Raw genomic sequence first — 19,688 nt, forward strand, 5'->3', positions numbered from 1 at the left:
CTCCAGAACATATTTAAAAACTTTGAAATTTGAAGAAAAAAAAAAAAAAAAACGGTTTTCGTTTATTGATTTTTCCTAAACGGTTATGATTTACTAAACGGTTACACGTGTACACGTGCACACCCCTAGTTTACACTAAACATTTTACTGGGATTACAACCATGTGGAAAATGATTGTAAGAAAGTGGAGGGTTTCAGAGATTGAAAATGTAACCATGTTACCAGCAGTGCGGAGTTTAAACAATATGCCCACATGTTACGCACCTTTTTTGCATATAGTATTTTAAATTAGAAGTCCTGAGTATAGAGATAGACCAATGGAAACTAGTAGAAACTAAGGAGTTTCTCACTGAGAAAGCTCTAAATACATGTGGCAATAGGTTGCCTTTATGTTTCTTAAGACAAAGTTTGTAACTTTTCGTAACTGTGTTCTTTGTTTGACACTGAATGACTCCATAGAAAAGAACTGACAGCTCTGAGCAAGCTTTTCTAGCTCTCATTTCTCTGGACAGTCCATGCTAACGTTTTGATCTAGTTAACGTTATTTCAGGTCTTCAGCGGCTGGTAGTCATTACTGTAAAACTAGTTTTGTGTGTGTAGTCCTGTCGTGCTCAATTTGTGTGTGTGTTTTTTATGTGTGTGTGTGTGTGTGTGTGTGTTGCAGCTCCTGCAGGAGGACCTGGAGTTGGAGCAGGTGAGGGTGAACTCTCTGACACACATGGTGGTGGTGGTGGATGAGAGCAGCGGAGACAGCGCCACCGCCGCGTTGGAGAGCAAACTTCAGGTCAGGAGAAAAGAAAGATCACACACACTCACCAAAATACACACACATTCTCACACCACAGTGACATCTTAAAGCTCCCATATTATACACTTTTCGGTTCTATTATACACCATATTATATGGTCTTAGTGGTCCCTAATACGTTTTTCTTTAATTGTTTGCTGAAAAAAACTTTCAGATAATTTATTGTACTATGCTGATGTTCAGCTAATCTCACAATGGCCTATTTTTTAAAAAGAGCTGCAGCTCCTCTCGTAAATATACAATCTTTGAGCTCCCCCCGCCCCCTGTCCGGAAGCAAAGCCAGATACGCCTCGCCCTCTGTCTGTCAGGGCCGTGTACCAATAAGAAATAGGGGTGTGGGCTGCACAGTGGAAGCTTCTGGCTTTCCAGTTTTTGAGGTCAGAAACGAGGAGAATTCTGACTGGAGTATATTGGGGGGAGGGGTGGGGGTTTCAGAAAGGGGGAGAGTGAGAAAAGGAGAGATTATTATTATTTTTTTAATATTTTGGCAGTCTCTAGGCACACCGTGGACCCATGGATATGTTAGAACACATTTAAAAAGTGCATTTAGCATATTATGTGACCTTTAAACATACTCAGGCGTCACACATCTTGCTTAGTGTGATCGGAAGAAGCAATTAATCAATATAAAACTTGATTATGATATGATATGAAAACAATAGGAATATTTCATAGGAAGACAAGTGCTTCTTGGGCTAATTGTCATCTTTATTTTTGAGCTATCGCTCTCTCTCTCTCTCTCTCTCTCTCTCTCTCTCTGTCTTCTCTCATTGCTCCCTCGTTCTCTCCCTGTGGGGATAGGCTCATCACACTGGGCTCCTTGTTGTTCCTCTCTGGGGAAATAGATGGAACGGGGCAGACACGTTTGTCTCTGGTGTTGTGCAGTAATTAGACCTTGCCAGTTGAGATGTGCTTGTGTTGGTCTCGGAGCTTTTCTGCTGATTTTGTTTACTCTCTAAGTTATTATCACACACACAGACTCGTGTGTGGACTCAGGAGCCGCACTTTGGCCAGCTCTATTTGTGCGGTTAATTCTCCGCGCTTGTCTTCACTTCTGATTCATGGTACCTCATCTCCCCCCTGGTTAACTCCTGTACACTGCAAAGAATAAAGCTGGAATCCATTAAAAACACAGCCGAGGATTCTAATACACAAGCCGTGATTGCAGCATGCCACGCTGTGTCGAAAGCAAAGTCACACTATTATGACTGTGTATTGTCAGGATTCAGACATTGGAATAGGTATCTCACTCTGAAATTGATTATCGAGCTTTTTGGAAATAAGTAGACGCGCTTCGGTGCCACCGGCGTATTACAAATCTCGTCAGGATCTCTATTGTTTACATTCTGATAGTTCTGTCTATATTTTAATTAGTTATTGTCTAGGAAAGAAACAGGATGTAAAGTTGATGCAAGGAGAAAAGAGGAAGCCATGGCCATTTCATTTTGAGTGGTTCAATCTGTCAACTTTGGGGATACTGTATAAGGTAGCCCAGGTTAAATTTGGCCAGAGCTGGCAATACATAGGAACAGGAAATGAAGACGTTTGAAATATTGGATGTTTCTGATCACTGAAAAAAAACAAAAAAAAAAAAAACGGTTTGATGAGCTTGTGGATTAAAGTAAGCCTATCTGGACCTGAAGCACATTAGCCCAAACAATGCAAATCTCTCCTCCCAAATTTATTCAGGAACTTTAGTCCTTCGAAAAGAAAAAAAAAAGTCTGCTGAGTATATTAAACGTATTGCAAGTATCTTGAATTCACCATGTAATGTTAAGCCATCACAATGCAAAACACACACAAAGTATTATCGCACTTGACATCATTAGAACTTTGTGTTTGAGTATTTGCTGGCGTTGTTGTCTCCTACACAGTAAAGAAATACAAGCGAGATAAATAGATGAGCGCGAAACAGTGTGTGCCAAATAGAAGGAGCCTTCCCTGATTTCTCCTCGCTGTGGAACTGCCACTTGATTAATTAGAGGCCATTCATTTTAAGATTAACCTATTTAGCCCCTCTCTCTTCCTCTTTCTCTCTCTCTCTGTCTCTCCCTCTCTCTCTCTCCACGTCTGTCTCCCTCCGCTCGATGGTCCCTCACTTGCATCTCATTGTCTTTTCATTTCCTCCTCTCCCTCTGTCACTCCGATGACTTTGTTCAGTGGACACATTACGTTTTTTTATTTATTCGCCGGTTAAATGAACAGAAGAGTGTATCTCCCACTTTACTGCCAGCTGCCTATAGGCCAATACACAACAAAGCTCACAGCCTGTGTGTGTGTGTAATTTTTTTTAACTCACTTCGTTCAGACCTGTAGGCCGATCAAGTGAACATAGCCAAAATACAGGAAAAGGTTCATGTTAGCAATTGAATACCCATTTGAGAAATGTAGTCATAACTGAATACCTAATTTTGAAATTTCAAACATCACTGAATTCATAGCATTGAAATATATATTTTAGGAGGTAGAGTAGGTTATCCGTTTATCCAGGGGGTTTGCTCGTTCATTCCTCGTCTCCTCCAGGAAGATGATAATCACCAAATTGCTTCTGATGGGCAGGCTAGCCCCTGGCATGGCAGCTGCACCGACACCGCTGTGTTAGAGTGGGTGAATGAGAGGCAAGTTGTAAAGCACTTTGTCCATAAAGATAGGAAAGCCCGGTATAAGTGTTTTCCCCCCCTGCAAAACCAGCCAAAAAATGGGTGCGATATTTAAATCACAGAAAAGTCATTTCACACTCTACTATAATTGAATTAATTTTATTCATAACTAAGAATTCCAAAACCTTTGTAGCTCAAATAAGATTGGTTTTATACAATTCAAGATGACACATTCAAACTTGACCAGTGACCACCCAACCATGCTACTAAACCTTATGAAGCCTGAATGAAATCGTGGCCAATCAGCTTTTGTTCTGTCAGTCATGTGATCTATTAGTGATCCATAAAGTTCAGATGATCAGCTCCATGCTTCTGGTAGAGAGGAGGGTGTGAATCAAACTGCCCTCCTTGGCAGCGAGAGAAATTGAACTGGCAAGCGAAAATGTGATTTCGTCAGACCTTTGAGGCACCGTAATGAAAATGTTTCAGTTCCTCAGGGGACATATTTCAGAAGGAATTTTTGTGCTAATGTAGACATTAACAGATGATTTAAAAGTGTGTGTGTGTGTGTGTGTGTGTGTGTGTGTGTGTGTGTGTGTGTGTGTGTGTGTGTGTGTGTGTGTGTGTGTGTGTGTGTGTGTGTGTGTGTGTGTGTGTGTGTGTGTGTGTGTGTGTGTGTGGGTGGGTGTGTTGCTGTGTCTGTGTGCAGGTGCTAGGAGATCGCTGGGCATCCATTTGTAGATGGACAGAAGAACGCTGGATTCTCCTTCAAGAGATTTTACTGAAATGGCAGCACTTCACTAATGAACAGGTATAAGCACAACTGTGTGTGTGTGTGTGTGTGTGTGTGTGTGTGCGTGTGTGTGTGTGTGCGTGTGTGTGTGTGTGTGTGTGTGTGTGTGTGTGTGTGTGTGTGTGTGTGTGTGTGTGTGTGTGTGTGTGTGTGTGTGTGTGTGTGTGTGTGTGTGTGGAGGATCACAGCTGTGTGTGCTGCATGTATAATGATGAGATCAGATCATCAAGGTTGTGTCTTCGCCCACATTCTGCAGCCTTTAAGAGACACTTTAAGCCGAAACAACTTTATATTCATGAAAGGATGGTTACAATGGAGGGAATTTTGCACTTAAATGTAACTTTGGAAGATTCCCACTTGATTCTTCCCATTCACATACACTGTTGAGGCCTCACAGTAGCTTGAGATAAAATTAAAATGTTCACCAACTTTGAATTTGGTCTGACTCACTCACATTAAAAGAGCATTAGGAAGGGATCTTTTTATGGCCAGGGTGAAGAGGAAGAATAATTGCAGCTAATAACGTCCATATGGGATCTGATTGTTGCCTTAAGTCGGTCCAGCACTTTGGGCCACACTTAAATGCCTCAATGAATATCAGATGGATTGCCTTGAAACGTTGTTCAGAGTTACATGTTCCCCACAGGATACGTTGTTATCACTTTTATAGCTTTTCCCTCTATCACCGTCATCAGATCAATTTGACTCATACTTTGGTTTATGACCAAATACCAGCAAAAACGAACGGCATTCCAAACAGCCTCCGGTTTACTTGGAAGGGTAAACAAAATTCCTACAAAAAGTCAGCACTGTTATTGTGACCTTGTTAGCATTTAGTGATATGATATTCGCTGCCATTTCTATATATTGTGAACATCAGTGTTTTCATCTAGCATCATTTAACATAAAGGACAGCTAAGGCCGATGTGGATATCATTACTTTTGCAGGGATAGGATAGATTTATATTTTGACCTGATGATGGCACCAGAGGAAAAGTTAAAGGAAAGGTCAAAAATACTATAAACATCTGTACCAAATGTCATGTTAATCCATCCAGCAGTCTTTCAGATTAAAAGTATTAATGGAAGCTATTTTGATGACTTTGATATAATGAACGACTCAGATTTTCTCTTGTCCTTTTATCAGCTTTTTGCAGTTGATATTTTTAACCTCAACAGACTTTGTAAAGGAAATTAAATGTGTCGGCACATCCGATTTACTCATGTTGTGTGATTAATAATAGAGGAAGCTGAAATCACTGCTTCAGATGATACACGATTAACTGATGAGTTTTAATTAAATAGCACAGAGCTGGATGTGCATTGCCCCCCCCCCCCTGTGGGTCACAGTCACCCTTTGTTTACTGACATTATAAGGCTGTGACACTGACACTGCATCATTATTGTTTTATTCAGAACCAAGTAAGCCTTGACTCACACACATTTGTGACATTGTAGCTGGTACTTTTCCAGATATGTTTTAATCAATCTAGAAAATCTATTTATGCTTTCTGTTTAAAAGTCTCAGTGCATACTATGTATATTTACATGGTACCTGTGCGTAATGTGCCCAAAATTTAGGTCTAGGGGCATCAGGGGCCCATTTGGTAAAGTATGATTATTCGGTTGATACCTTAGATAAGTACAGATTTGTCATTAAATAACCTCTTCAATGTGCCTGCAATGGCTTCAAGACAGCCATAAGAACCTACATTTAATTTGATAAATGATTTAACGCATCAAGAAATGCATTGAATTAAATTTCCCCACTCGCTCTCTGGCTAAATGCTGAAATGTTGAAGTAGCACCCCAGGCTCAGCTTGTAAATGGACTGTCCGTGCGCCGATAACAGAAATATTTCCCGTTGTGATGGTGGGCAGAGGGAGAGATGCTGGCCCAGACAATAGGCCTGAGGAGGGAGCTGTCACTAGCAACAGGAGACAATGGCTTAAAGTCTTCCTCATCTTAATCTTTTTTCTCTCTTCTTTCCTCTCCCTTTCTCCTGTCTTCCTTTCCCTTCACAGTGTTTATTTGACTCCTGGCTGACTCAGAAGGAGGAACTGGTTCGCTCCATCAAGACCACCAACCTGAAAGATCAGGCAGAGATGGTGGCCTGTCTCCGTCGTCTGGCTGTGAGTCACAACATACTACACATCTACTTTCAACACTTTTGTGTGTGTGTGTGGGGGGGGGAGGAGGGGGGGGGCAGGGTACTTGTACATGAACCTTTGTGAGGACCAGTTTTAGCTTTTAACCACCGGAGGTGAGGGCATTTTTGGAAAGTAAGGACAATTTGGGCGATTCTAACTTTGGGTAAGGCCTTTTAAAGGGCAGTTTGAGGTTTAACACAAGGTTTTAAGGTTCAGGTATGAATTAGGTATATGTAAGGGTTGAGGTTAGGCATTTAGTTTTGTATGGTTAGGGTCAGGGTAAGGGTCTAGGGGAATATGCATAAATGCATTATTTCAATCAGTGTCCTCACAAGTATACCTTAACAAACGTGTGTGTGTGTGTCGGTGTGTGTCCCTCCAGGGGGTGAAGGCAGACCTGGAGGTGAAGCGTCCCATACTGGACAAGCTGTGCTCCATGAGTCAGGACCTGCTGTCCAGCGTCAAGAACAAAGAGGTGGCCAGTAAGCTAGAGGCCAGACTGGACAGCTTCGCCCAGCGCTGGGACAAACTGGTGCAGAGCCTGGAGACCAGTAGCTCACAGGTACACCACATACACACACTCAGGCTGTGAAAAAAACTGAATGACTGAGAGACCTGTGTTATGAATATCATTTATTCTCCTTCAATCTTTATTTATACTCGAGAGCTCAATCGAGGGGTGACCCTCATTTACAATGTATCGAGTCAAACAAATGCAAAGCAAAAACAAAAATAATACATACACAATATACAGTGCAAATACATCAAATACACAACAAGCTGATAAAGAGACAAAAAACTATTGAAACATTTAGACAGCGATGTAGAGTGGCTGCAATCAAAATGAAATGGGTGAAAGTACAATATAGCTTAATTATAACAGTTACATATAGAGTTTGGAAGATTTACGATAATATGTCTACATTTGTCAAAGGAAATGAAGTTATTTATTTTAAATTGTTGCTGCAAGTTGTTCCAGGAGTCAGGAACATATGTGTGCATGTCAGTGGAGAGGGTCTGATAAAGCCCACATTTGTTCCTGTTTATTGATTTGATTGTACAGTTATGGCCTATGTGCACATGATAAGTTATGTTGCTTGGACCCATGAATTGACCATACATTAAAGCGTGGGGGGAAGTTTAGCCAATCAAAATCAAGATCAAAACTACTTTGCTTTAGCCTATAATGACAAATATGTGCTGGCCAGGTCATAGTCTGTCAGCATTGCTCGTAAGGGCTGAGAATCTCTCTGTCTTGACAACTGGCTGATTGCATCTCATTTCATTCACTCTGTGTCCCAGGTCTTAATCAGTTTGTGATGAGGTAGTAGGATGAAAAACCAGCAAGAAAGTGTAACATGGCAACCAGGATAAAAAAAAATGATTAAAGGTTCTGATTAAAGGAAATCAGTTTGCATTGGTTAGAGGAAGTTTGGGTGAAAGGCAAAACGACTACTCCAAATGCATTAAAAGCCCATAAACAATTTCACTTCTCTACATGACAAGTCAATGATTATCATCTTCTCCTCCTTTATAAAACCATCAGTGTGCTCCTAACTGCTTTACCAAAGCGTTTTTTTTTTGTCAAATATTTGTATTTATTTATTTTGGCTTACAGATTGCTCTCTCTCTCTCTGGTTTCCTGTCAAAATAAAAGGCTAGCAGTAGCATGATGACTTGAGCACTGAGGTCACATGGGTCCTGTTAGGACAACACTGCTGTGATGAAACTGAGCGCCCTCCTGATAGCTGCAAGTGTTTGGCTGGAGGGACAGAGGAAAATAAATGGATTGGCTGGGTGACAGAGGTCATTGAACACTGAGGGAGGTTTATGTTGCACAGCGGTGGAGAATATTGAGGGAGGAAGGATGGAATTAGGAGGACTGACCACTGGTGTGTGTGTGCAGTGCAACCCTTTCCTACCTGGTCTGTCCTCAGCAAACACACACACACACACACACACACACACACACACACACACACACACACACACACACACACACACACACACACACACACACACACACACACACACACACACACACACACACACACACACACACACACACACACACACACACTGATGAAGGAGGTGCTTTCAATCAGCGCTGGAATACAATTATCACTCTTCATGATTACCCTTCCGGAAATGTTCGATTGTTAAATTGTCATTTGTCTCCTGCTGTTCTCTCATCTCCTCCTCTCTGTCTTTATCTCTGTCTCCGTTGTCATGACATGTGCTTTTTTTTAACTGACATGCTCACTGAGGAGCATACTGGTGTTATTGCATTGGGCTGATAAGGACACTGAACTGTATAGCAGTATATATAACTGTATTTTTATTCTTTAAGATCTCTGGAGAGCTTCAGGCAGAGAGCAATTATAAGTATTCTTTCTATTTCAGCTTTTGAAAAAGGAGACTGTATTCCCTTGAGGGCCTTTTCTCAGGCAGTGCTTTCTATACTCAAAAGTTCAAGGGCCTGGACTTAAAGAATAGTGTTACATTTTGGGAGATATACCTAACCGCTCTCTAGTTTCATGCCTAATGTAAAACTGTTCTATCAATACTGCATGAAAGACTCAATTCAGGGCAGCCGTGTCCCCTAAACCCTAGAAGGCCAAACACAGTTTAATTGGATGCGGAAAATAGTCCCCAATAAAGGCACTATTTACACAAACGCGAAACACATACTTATGTCTAAACCCAGTAACACCGAACTCCATAAAAATACAGCAATTTCACGTAATATTAATTGCGGATGGGTTGCTTGTTCACTCGTTATTTAGCCTAACTAACAAGTTAGTAAATTTGAATTAAAATGTTAAATCTTTGTACACTCTTAAAAAAAATTCTCCTAACATGAATATTTAATGAAGCTAAGCAGAGAAGAACAGCAATGATCAGTACAAGCTAAAGGCTGAGGATTGCCACATTATTCTCAAAGTTACATCCTGTGATGGCTGTTTAAACTCGATTGCAAGGCACACAAGATTTACACCATAGTCCAAATAAGGTTATTTGACACCAAGCTAAGCCTGTGTGAAGATGGATCCTAACCAAGAAACTATGTTTACCTGAGTCACATTGTATGTCACGTCAGGACCGGTCCATGCAATCTGTAAAGGGGCCACAGGCTTTTTAGAGTGTGTGTCTGAGGCTCAATACAGAAGATATCCTATCCTATGAAAACGCACATGAACCAAGATCAACAGGACTGCTGCCCTGACATTCTGAAGTAAGACACTGAGCTGAACTATTGTCCTGTATATGACAGGCCATGGCTCCTTCATATTACCTTAAGCCATAAGAAGGAACATTTTCATTTCATATCCTTTAAACAATGTTTTATAGCTGTGATACATATATTATTATACTCTAAGTATACATAAAAAAACAAACACAATATACCAAGCACAAATATGTAATCAACTGGCTCTGACACCATCTAGCTTTCACTTCCCCTCTCTCTCTTTCTCCTTCTTCGTCTTTCTCTCTCTTTCAATTACTTGTCTGTTATAATCAGTCAGATAATTGGCAGATTGACCTCTGCAGACACACACGCTCTCCATCCGTTCAGCTACACACACACACACACATTTGCACGCACACACACATGCGTTTCCATGGTAGCAGGGCGGTCCCAGTAGTTGCACTTGCTTATTAACTGTCATTAGGCTCTACCCTGCTGAAACAGAAACACACACACACAGGCTCCGTACGAACACAAAACTGAGAAAACACACACACACACACACACACACACTTGTAGTTCTTGTCGAAACCCCAAACACATCCTGCCGTATATTTTTGTTGGGATGATAATATGACTGATGTTATAGTATTTGATCTTTGACTCATCGGCGGTCAAGGACGTGTATGTGTGTGTGTCTGCGTGCGTGCGCGTGTTTGTGTGTCTGTGTTTGCGCAGGCTTTCAGACGGATGTGAGGGTGGGTTAAGTGATGATTTGGGAACTGTATGATATTGCCAGATTCTTTTAAACTGATAAAGTCGCTGCTGTTGGCTGCAGCTTGTCTAAATGTTACTTTTATTTGTGTATGTGTGTGTATGTATGTCTGTCTGTCTGTCTGTCTGTCTGTCTGTCTGTCTGTCTCTCTGTCTGTCTCTCTGTCTGTCTGTGTGTGGCTGTCTTCAGCTCTCATTGGCTGTCAGTGCAGCCCAGCAGTCAGAGTTGACCCACTCTGTCGTGGCGCAGCAGTCGGAGCTGACCCGCTCCGTCGCGACCACCGTAACCAAGGTGACCACTACCAGGGAGAAGGTGTCAGCTTTGCGCCAGGCCCGAGAGTCACCGCCACCACAGAAGAAGAGACAAGTTGTGGTGGATTCTGAACTCAGGAAAAGGTGTGTGTGTGTGTGTGTGTGTGTGTGTGTGTGTGTGTCTACTTTGAATTATAATTAATATACTAACATCAAAAGCCTTTTTCTAACTTATGTGAATTGTTTAGTTTCATGCGCCCCTTTCTGCTCTCTTATCTCAGCAGGTAGGTAATGAAACACTGCGGATAATGAGTATCTGTGATGGTGCTAATATACCTCAGCCTGAAATAAAACCAAGAATAGTGGTGAAGTAGAAGATTGTGAAATTCCTCTTGTGTCTTGTAGTGAATAGTATAGAAGTAACTTTAGAGCAGGTCAGTGTTAAGCAGTGGTAGAAAGTCATTTAGTACATGTATTCAAGCACTGCACTTTAATACAGTTTCACTTTCAATATTTGAAATACATTGGTGCACACTATTCAGTAAATGTAATAATTTCACTCCATAATATAAACAAGTGTTGAAGATATATTTACTCAATGGACTTGAAAAGCAGCTGCTCACAGTACTAGACCCTGATTGGCTGACACCCTGGCTCCACTTACTGAATGAGGTAATGAGGCGACTTTCAATATCTGCCTGATTGGATGGAGTTAATAGAGTTAATGTATTGTGATATATAATGAAATTGAGTCCAAGTTGTGCTGTGCTGACTGGAATGAGTCACAGACTACTTTTAAATATAATCTAAATGTAATCACTTTGATTTTAACAGCAACACACAATGCCATTTTGTTGCTGTTGGACATACAGTACATGAGCTGCAGTGAAGTACCAGGCAGGCAGATAACAATGGAGAAGGTTTTTTTTTTAATAGAAAACTGCCACACGTTTCTTTGGTACAATATCAGAATGGAGGGTAATCCTTCCAAATGTGTGTGTGTGTGTGTGTGTGTGTGTGTGTGTGTGTGTGTGTGTGTGTGTGTGTGTGTGTGTGTGTGTGTGTGTGTGTGTGTGTGTGTGTGTGTGTGTGTGTGTGTTCCTCAGGTTTGACATGGACTTCACAGAGGTCCACAGCTACATGACCCGTGGCAAGGCCATCCTACAGAGCCCTGAGTTCTCTGTGTCCCGCAAGGATGGCAGCATTCATGAGCTGTATGACAAAGTGCAGGTAAAATACCCTGCTTGTTTATGTGTGTGTGTGTGTATGTGTTTGTATGTATGTGTGTGCAAGACACCCCACAGAGCTTAATCTTTAGAGACCTGCGGTGCTGAAATAACAAGGTTCCGTCACACCATCGCACAGTTGGATTAGAAACCAAATGTAACTTCCACATAGCAATCATACCCGTGTGAGGGCATTTTGAACTGGGATTATGCATACAGGATAACGCTGATGTGGCTAGATAGTGATTTGAGATGCAGCAAAGTCTCCATAATAACTCTGTGGAGTTTTCAAACCTTTTCACAACAGGCTGGATTTGTCCTCTAAAAAAGAGAACACCTAAAAGATAAACAGAGAAAACCAGAAAATCAAGTTAAGTGCGGTGCCATATTCCGCTTACTACGGCCAATGATAAATCAAATAAAGCAGGGTGCGTGGAGAATATAACCAAAACAATATGTCAAAGGGGCTAAAACAGGGACCTCTAGAGTTGGTGATTACAGTAAATTACTTTTGCCAAGAATTAAGAACCATCGCATACCACCAACATAACTCACTCACTTACTTTTTTCATTTAGGCTTTGGTCATCTTTACCCAAGTGACTTCCATTGTGTACATCTTTTAAATGGAGGCAGCAAACGTTGTACTGTATAAAACATCCACTCATATAAATACATGTCTAATGATCTACAAAAGGACCCACACAGGGCTGATGCACGATTGCTGTTCAACAGTCAATGGTTACAAATGTGCTTACAAATAATCTCAAATGAATGAGTTAAGCACCGCAAACCCCTATTAACAATGTATGAAGCTTTTAAGCACCGTTAGTGAACAAGACACAAAACTGAATAATGCAAATTATGCATTTAAGATGATCACTTAAACTTATATAATATAAACCATTGGATAGCTACTGAACAAGATTTCCAGATACACATTAACAAGCATAACAAATATAGTGGTTCAAAGTAATACCAGCACTTAAGAGCCCTCAAGGGTCCCATGGAAACTCAAGAATCTTCACACTTCTGTCCGCCTTTTTTATAGGTGAATTTTAACGTGGAATAACATAAGGAAATGTTTTCTTTTGTTACAGCCATCGGGCGCGCAGAAGAAATTACCCCCTAAAAGTTTATTTTTCCCCACCCAGATAATGGCCTTTGTTTGTTGTTGCTGGAATCGTCTTTTATGTGTGAAATTATGTTGAGCAAATTTATCATCAAGTGGCAAACTTTGAACATGATATAAAACATTTCCTGTTGAAATCTTAAACGTAAACCTGTGTCCTATACCCAAACAGCTCTGGTGATGGCTCGCCATTGATTTTTGTTGTTTTTTAAATCCTTTTTTTTGCTAGTAATAGATGATAATTCTCCTGCTGGTTGCTTGCTGCTCTCTCCCTGTCTCTCACTCTCCTTCTCTCTGCCATAGGCGATAGAGAGAGAGCGGCCGGAGAAGTACAGAAAGCTTCAGGAGGCAACGCGCACGGCACAGACGCTGTTCGAGCAGGGTAACGCACGCACACACACACACACACACACACACACACACACACACACACACACACACACACACACACACACACACACCGATTCACATTGGTACAAAAACTCATGCACGCACACCCTGTCTGTCCCCATAGCAACGCCTCCACCTGTCCCACCCTCTTTCCCCTTGTCTCCATAGAAACACTGATAGAGAGAGGAACAGACAAAAAAGAGAGAGAGGGATAGAGATGTTTCTTTTGCCCGTCCTCTCCCTCTGTCCTTGTGCAATTGTTGGAGCCTCTGAAAGCACAGAATAACACTCAATTTCTACTTTTCACTTTATATTCCTGCCTCTGCTCTGACCAACATCCAAACATACCATAACATGTCTCAACTTAGTCTCTGTGTGTGTGTGTGTGTGTGTGTGTGTGTGTGTGTGTGTGTGTGTGTGTGTGTGTGTGTGTGTGTGTGTGTGTGTGTGTGCGTGTGTGCGTGCGTGCGTGCGTGCGTGCGTGCGTGCGTGCGTGCGTGCGTGCGTGCGTGCGTGCGTGTGTGTGGGGTAGCGAAGAAGAGGGAAAAAATGCACCTACAGTAACTACATTATGTGCTGTGACTGGTATTATTCTATATTTTCAATCAGTGGCTCCCAGCCCACTACTTCCTACTATAAGGATGATTATTAATCTTTTGACTAAAATTATGAATAAACATGACAAGTAATTTAAAGAACATTTTCCATTGGTGTCATCTCTACTAAACTCAGAGATGGTGAGATGGCAAACAGGCCGAACCCTCCAAATGTCACAGTTACATAGGGGATAAGTCACTGGAATGTCATCACTGCATTTGAAATCTTTTAAACATTATTACATTACTCCACTAAAAGTAATGCATTACTGCTCACAACTGGTCATTAGCATATCATTACTTCAACCTTACTTCTGTACTGGGATCACATGTCATGCCTCTTACCTAGCCAAACCTTTGCCATTGTATTCTTAGTAGGCTGTAATGGAACAGCGTCAGCCAAATTCTTGTCATGTAAATGTATATTGAACATAATTGAGGTACGATTACGGGCAAAAAAAGGCAATCTCAGGCCCCGTTTGTGTGCCAGATGAGACATGCGAGCCAGGATGCTGCCTTTTCCAAGTCCAATTTTCATCCTGCCAATGGGGTTCAGTTTGCCCTTTCAGAGGCAGGAGTGCGAATCCATCTTTGTACAACTTTAGCATTGATTTCTTTTCCCTCTCCTGGAACCTCTTGGAGGTTTTCATTTTCCGGGCACTGGACTTTAAATTGGCCATTTACATCAAAAAAATGTCAGTTAGCGGTAAGCTTGAATACATATTGATATACTGTGTGTGTGTGTGTGTGTGTGTGTGTGTGTGGTCCCTCTATTCAGTGGGCAGGCAGATAAACAGTTTTTAGAGCTCATAGTTTGTGCAGAATATTGATGGCTCGCCTCACATCCCCTGCAGATGACTTTCAGCAGATTTTGTGTGCACGGAGTGAGCGTGTATTTGTCAATTCCCTACAGAGAGGCTAGCCTATATCAACTATGAGGCATGTAACACTGTTTGCGTGTGTGTGTATGTGTGTCTGCCCTGCCCTCAGAGGGAAGTCGTGCTGATGACATTGCCCAAGCAGCGGAGCAGCTGAACCAGCGCTGGGTGGGATTCTGTGCCCTGTTGGCAGACAGGCTGGCATGGCTGGCTTACCAGACCAAGGTACTAAAACATACATGACAAGCCCTTTCTCTTCTATTAAGTTGTGATAGCAGAAAACAAACGTTATTGAGCTGCCCGCACCACGGTCAATATGTAAGCTGTTGAATATTTAAATACACCACTAGACTGACACTTGAGAATGAAACTCTATACTGCATCATGGTTTTAACTATGTGGACCATGTAACTGTATGTCTGCCTCTCAGACCTTTTATTGAATCACAAACAAACAGTGATATTCTAAAGCTCATTTTCAAAATACTTGCTTCCTCAATTCCATTGTTGGTAATATCAGAACTTTAGACAGAAGTAGTCAGTGTGGATATATTGCCTCTCAAGGTCCATAAGGCAGGGGGAATAGCACATAGAGTGAGGCTCTAACCAGCCCCTTTTTTACAATGTATAGACTTGAAACAACATCATTGCTATCCAGGGACAGAGGTAGAATTTCAATGTGATATGACTCACTCTCTCAGGTTATCACCAATTGAATGTGAAGGGAGTTTGGTCAGTCAGACTGAGCCGTATACTGAAAACTAGGAATGAGTTTTGTGGAACAAGCCAGATGCTAGTGCGTGGGTGATTGCTCATCTCTTTGTGGAAATTTAACTGAGGGTTTTTCCTTCACCTTCTTTTCCCTTGTGTGTGTGTGTGTGTGTGTGTGTGTGTGTGTGTGTGTGTGTGTGTGTGTGTGTGTGTGTGTGTGTGTGTGTGTGTGTGTCATGCAGGTCCTGGCTTTTTACAACCTGTACGAGCAGTGTGAGCAGGCGGTGGAAAACAGTGAGAACTGGCTCAAAGTGCAGGCGCCCCCAGCATCCGAACCAGAACCGCTCAAAGTACAACTGGACCGATGCCGGGTAAGGGGGAAATCAATTGTTTGTTGAGTCCAGACTTTTCATCTGGGATGATCTGTCATCCTCTGTTCAGCACCACACTCATTGGAAGCTAGAATCACATGCGATTGAACATAACAAATATTATTACATTCATGTTCATGGGGGTTGTTTTACTGCTTTTTTTGTTTTGTGCTTAATTCTTTTTCTATTTATTTTGAATTCCTGTCTCTTTCCATGCATCTTTGTCACAGTGCTTTCTTGTAAGTATTTGTATTTATTCATTCCAACTAAGACTGAACTGTGCTTCTTCCTTATTGTCCAAATGGCTCTTTGAAAACCCTTGCTCCTAATCGTACCAAAATAGTGCTAGCAAAGAATGTGTAATGAGTAGCCTAGCTTAACCACGGGGAAAAGCTGAAAGAGAGACTGTATCGCTACAGCAACGGCACTCGGCAACACTCGCCCGGGCATGCATGCTGCGTTCCACTGTAATAAACTATATAAACTTTTAAAAGGTGAGAGGAAGAGAGGTGTAATTAAAGTGAAAGAAAGGGCATGCGACCGAAAGAGAGGTATAGAGAGGAAGGTAATGCCACAGATCTAAGAGAAAAGAAACAGCAGCTTTCAAAGTCAGATAGAAATAAGAATGGAGCTGGTCAAAGGATAAGGGTGAGAGAGAAAAATAACAGATGAAGTCAGGGAGAAAGGAGATTGAGGCGCGCTGAAAGTAGATAGCTCTAGCTGACAAATTCACACACAAAAAAGGTTTCCCTCAGAAGTGTGCCCACTCATCTTCACTTGCCCCTCACACACACCAATGGAGAACACACACTTTGCTCCCAGACAAATACTTTCTATCGTTATATATAGCCTATGAAATTGGAAAATAAAATATTTACCGAAATGTTTAAAACGACTTTCCCTTTCCCGCCGACTGTTAGCTTATGGAAATATATTCCGTCTGAGTTACAGATGATGGTGTATTCTAATATTATTCATTGATAAGGAGCTTGTCTCTTGGCTTCCGGCAATAAAGTGTGAACTCATTGGGGTGGTTCAGGGGAGGAATACTGAGCTGCATTCAAACCCCAGGACAGTTTACTCCATGTTAACCAGCCCCCACCAGCTGCTACAGCCTGCAGCTTACCTGGTCTGAGTGTCCCTCAATGTTTATGTATCATATGAGCAGGTCCAGATGAAATTTAAAAATGTGTTTGACATTTTCTTTCTTATAGTCAGCAACTCTTTAAAAAGAAGCAAAAAAGAAAAAGCAAAAAAAACTTTAATGACACCCTATTGACTTCTAATTTTTTTGCTCAACATTTATCTATAGTTTAAACAATGTCCTTAGAAACCTGTTATGCAGACTACGCCATGTTAGTTGTTTATTTCATTTTGTCTTCTGTTTGTGTGTTCAGTTTTTCAGTTGTGTGTTTGTGTTCCTAAAAAAGAAAAGAAAAAAAAGGACCAAAACCAACACCTATTATGTCCTATAAGTATGTATCTGATATGTCTTATTTCTCCTTCCTTAGAGCGCCAGTGTTAATGCATCAATAGCCACACTATAGCTAGATGAGAAGATCCATGCCACCCTCGTGTCCGTCTATTAAAGGCGAAATTTAACAGTGTGTAGTATTTTTCCACTGAAGCCGGTCAAGGATGCTATCAGAGTGAAGGCTTTTGTTAGTGGCTGACTGCATCCTGCTCTTTATTGGATTCGGTGGAAATTTACACTCCCCAGCCTGCGCTTCACAAGATAACGTTACTCATCCTAAAAGCCTTTTCTCATGTAATGTCAAGTGTAAACATACTGTTTGAAACGAAACGACGAACAATGTACGTTTAGTAGGGTTTGTTTCGAATGGAATAACAGTTTCATTTTCCTTATCATTCTCATAACACTGGGACCAGTTGCTCTACAATGCATTAAAAATACATACGACAAGCGTTTTACTGTGGTAGGGGAACTATGCTGTTCTTCTATTATGATGAAGTAGGGATTTCTTTCATGTCTCTCTTGAAAAGTTTCAGGAGTAATAGTTTCATAGGCACATTTCACTTTTTGCTGAGCTGGTAAGCAATTACCTGCTTGGCAACCCATTCATTAACAGTTGGGCGAGAGAGAATTTAAACATTTCTGTTAAATCGAACTGATTTAAGCACAATGGCAAATGGAGTGGAACTTTTATTAATGGGGGAAAAAGAATACTTTTCCGTAATACAGTTTTTTTTATATTTTTTAAACACTTTATTTTTGGATATTTTCTGTTAAGGAACACAGACACACATGGAAAAGTGAACACACAAACACAAGACAAAATTAAATAAACGACTAAGACGGCGTAGTAGTCTAATTAACAGGTTTCTAAGGACATTGTTTAAATTATAATGTTAAGCAAAAAGGTGTCATGAAGGTCACTTCAGTGCTGCTACAGTATATAGTCAAGGAAAGGCTGCCATATCTGTTTAAATTGTTTGCTTTCCCTGAGATTGCATAATGTGTTTTCTCCGTGCTAGAGAACTCATAGATAGGTTTTTATTAGGACTGGTATGAATATTTGGATTTGACCCCCCCCCCTCCCCCTTCCCTTATGTCCTGGCAGGAGGAGGTGTCTAGGCTGGCCTCCCTACAGCCTCAGGTGGACCTCTTGGAGAAGCAGCTGAGGGAGCTGAAGCAGGAGAAGGATGGAGATGAGGAGTCTTCAGCCCTCCTGGACGCTGACATAGATGCCTTCAAAGAGCACTACCACGCCGTGCTGGAAGATCTGAGGGCGAGAGAGAGGCAGCTACAACTGGGTGAGAGAGGAGAGAGAGGGAGGGGAGAGGAGAGGATACAATTCACAGCAAAAAAGAAAAACGTAGTCCTGCTGTGTCATTTACTGAGGCGCGTCGTTAAAGTTATGTTCATAGATTCGGGTGTTTTTTTTTGACTGTTGATATATTGGGACTGTCGAAAACAACTTGAGCATAGACTGAAAGTCAACCTAAAATTAGATCAAAGTAAGAAATCAAACTAAAAAACAGTATCACCAATTGCATTTAGCAGTGACTGCATCCATTCAAGCAATTTCCGTTGTTTCTGAAAACAGCCCAGTTTTAGGGGATAGTTTTATTATTATGATTATATCAGTTATCCCTCACTGCTGAGGGAGACATAAAGTTTTACACCAAGTATTGAATTTTGTAGACAAATCCTTGAATCTTTGGATGACAAACGACTGCAGACTTACACACTACAATGAACTGAGAAGTAATGGCTTGTTTTCAAAAAGAAATATAAAAAAAATCCGAATAATCTGTAAAAAGCCTGAGCATTTTATCAGGCAAGATATTGCAATTACGATGTAAAAAAATGAAACAATCCACTCTAAAGAAAAACTATTTGTTTTACAGTTATTGAACATTTCAAGCGTAACCATTGTTTACAAAGGACTGTGAGGTATGCTCTGGGATTTCAGCACTCTTGGAATGACATTTTAATTAGATATCCATTAAAAGATTAAAAGGGAAACGGTGAGGCAGTGATCTAGGCCTTTTCATTATTTTAATTGATGGCTGCCTCGTCTACTGTATCACAATCTCCATCGTGAGTTGCACAATATTTGTTGGATGTGCGTTCCTGTGTGCTTTTCATTTGCTTTTTATTAACAAAACAGTGTCAAATAGAACTAGTTTGGCCTTCAGTTCAGGACTGTCATTTCAGCCTTGACAGCCCACAGACTGTACCAGACAGCATGTAAAGGCAAATGTCTCAGCAACAACAACCAAACATTCGACACAGACACACTTGTTGCTGTTGTCGCAAAACGAAACCAATGCATTGAGATCGTGTAAACAGATCC

The 19,688-nt window shown here is 41.2% G+C and overlaps 1 protein-coding gene across 1 annotated transcript in view; it reads left to right on the plus strand.

Annotated features, from left to right (window-relative positions):
- LOC307269996 (dystrophin-like) overlaps positions 1-19,688 on the plus strand; it is a gene marked incomplete at its 3' end in the record, with an annotated part of 102,422 nt that overhangs the window by 23,257 nt on the left and 59,477 nt on the right. The window contains exons 11-20 of the mRNA XM_080053119.1: positions 665-784; positions 4,117-4,218; positions 6,225-6,332; positions 6,733-6,912; positions 10,505-10,710; positions 11,673-11,796; positions 13,226-13,304; positions 14,899-15,011; positions 15,739-15,867; positions 18,450-18,642. Coding sequence (XP_079909245.1) covers positions 665-784; positions 4,117-4,218; positions 6,225-6,332; positions 6,733-6,912; positions 10,505-10,710; positions 11,673-11,796; positions 13,226-13,304; positions 14,899-15,011; positions 15,739-15,867; positions 18,450-18,642 — 1,354 coding nt within the window. The remainder of the gene's footprint in view (positions 1-664; positions 785-4,116; positions 4,219-6,224; positions 6,333-6,732; positions 6,913-10,504; positions 10,711-11,672; positions 11,797-13,225; positions 13,305-14,898; positions 15,012-15,738; positions 15,868-18,449; positions 18,643-19,688) is intronic.

This window comes from Ammodytes marinus (assembly GCF_949987685.1).
Source record: "Ammodytes marinus genome assembly, chromosome: 24".
In the NCBI taxonomy this organism is placed as follows: domain Eukaryota; kingdom Metazoa; phylum Chordata; class Actinopteri; order Uranoscopiformes; family Ammodytidae; genus Ammodytes; species Ammodytes marinus.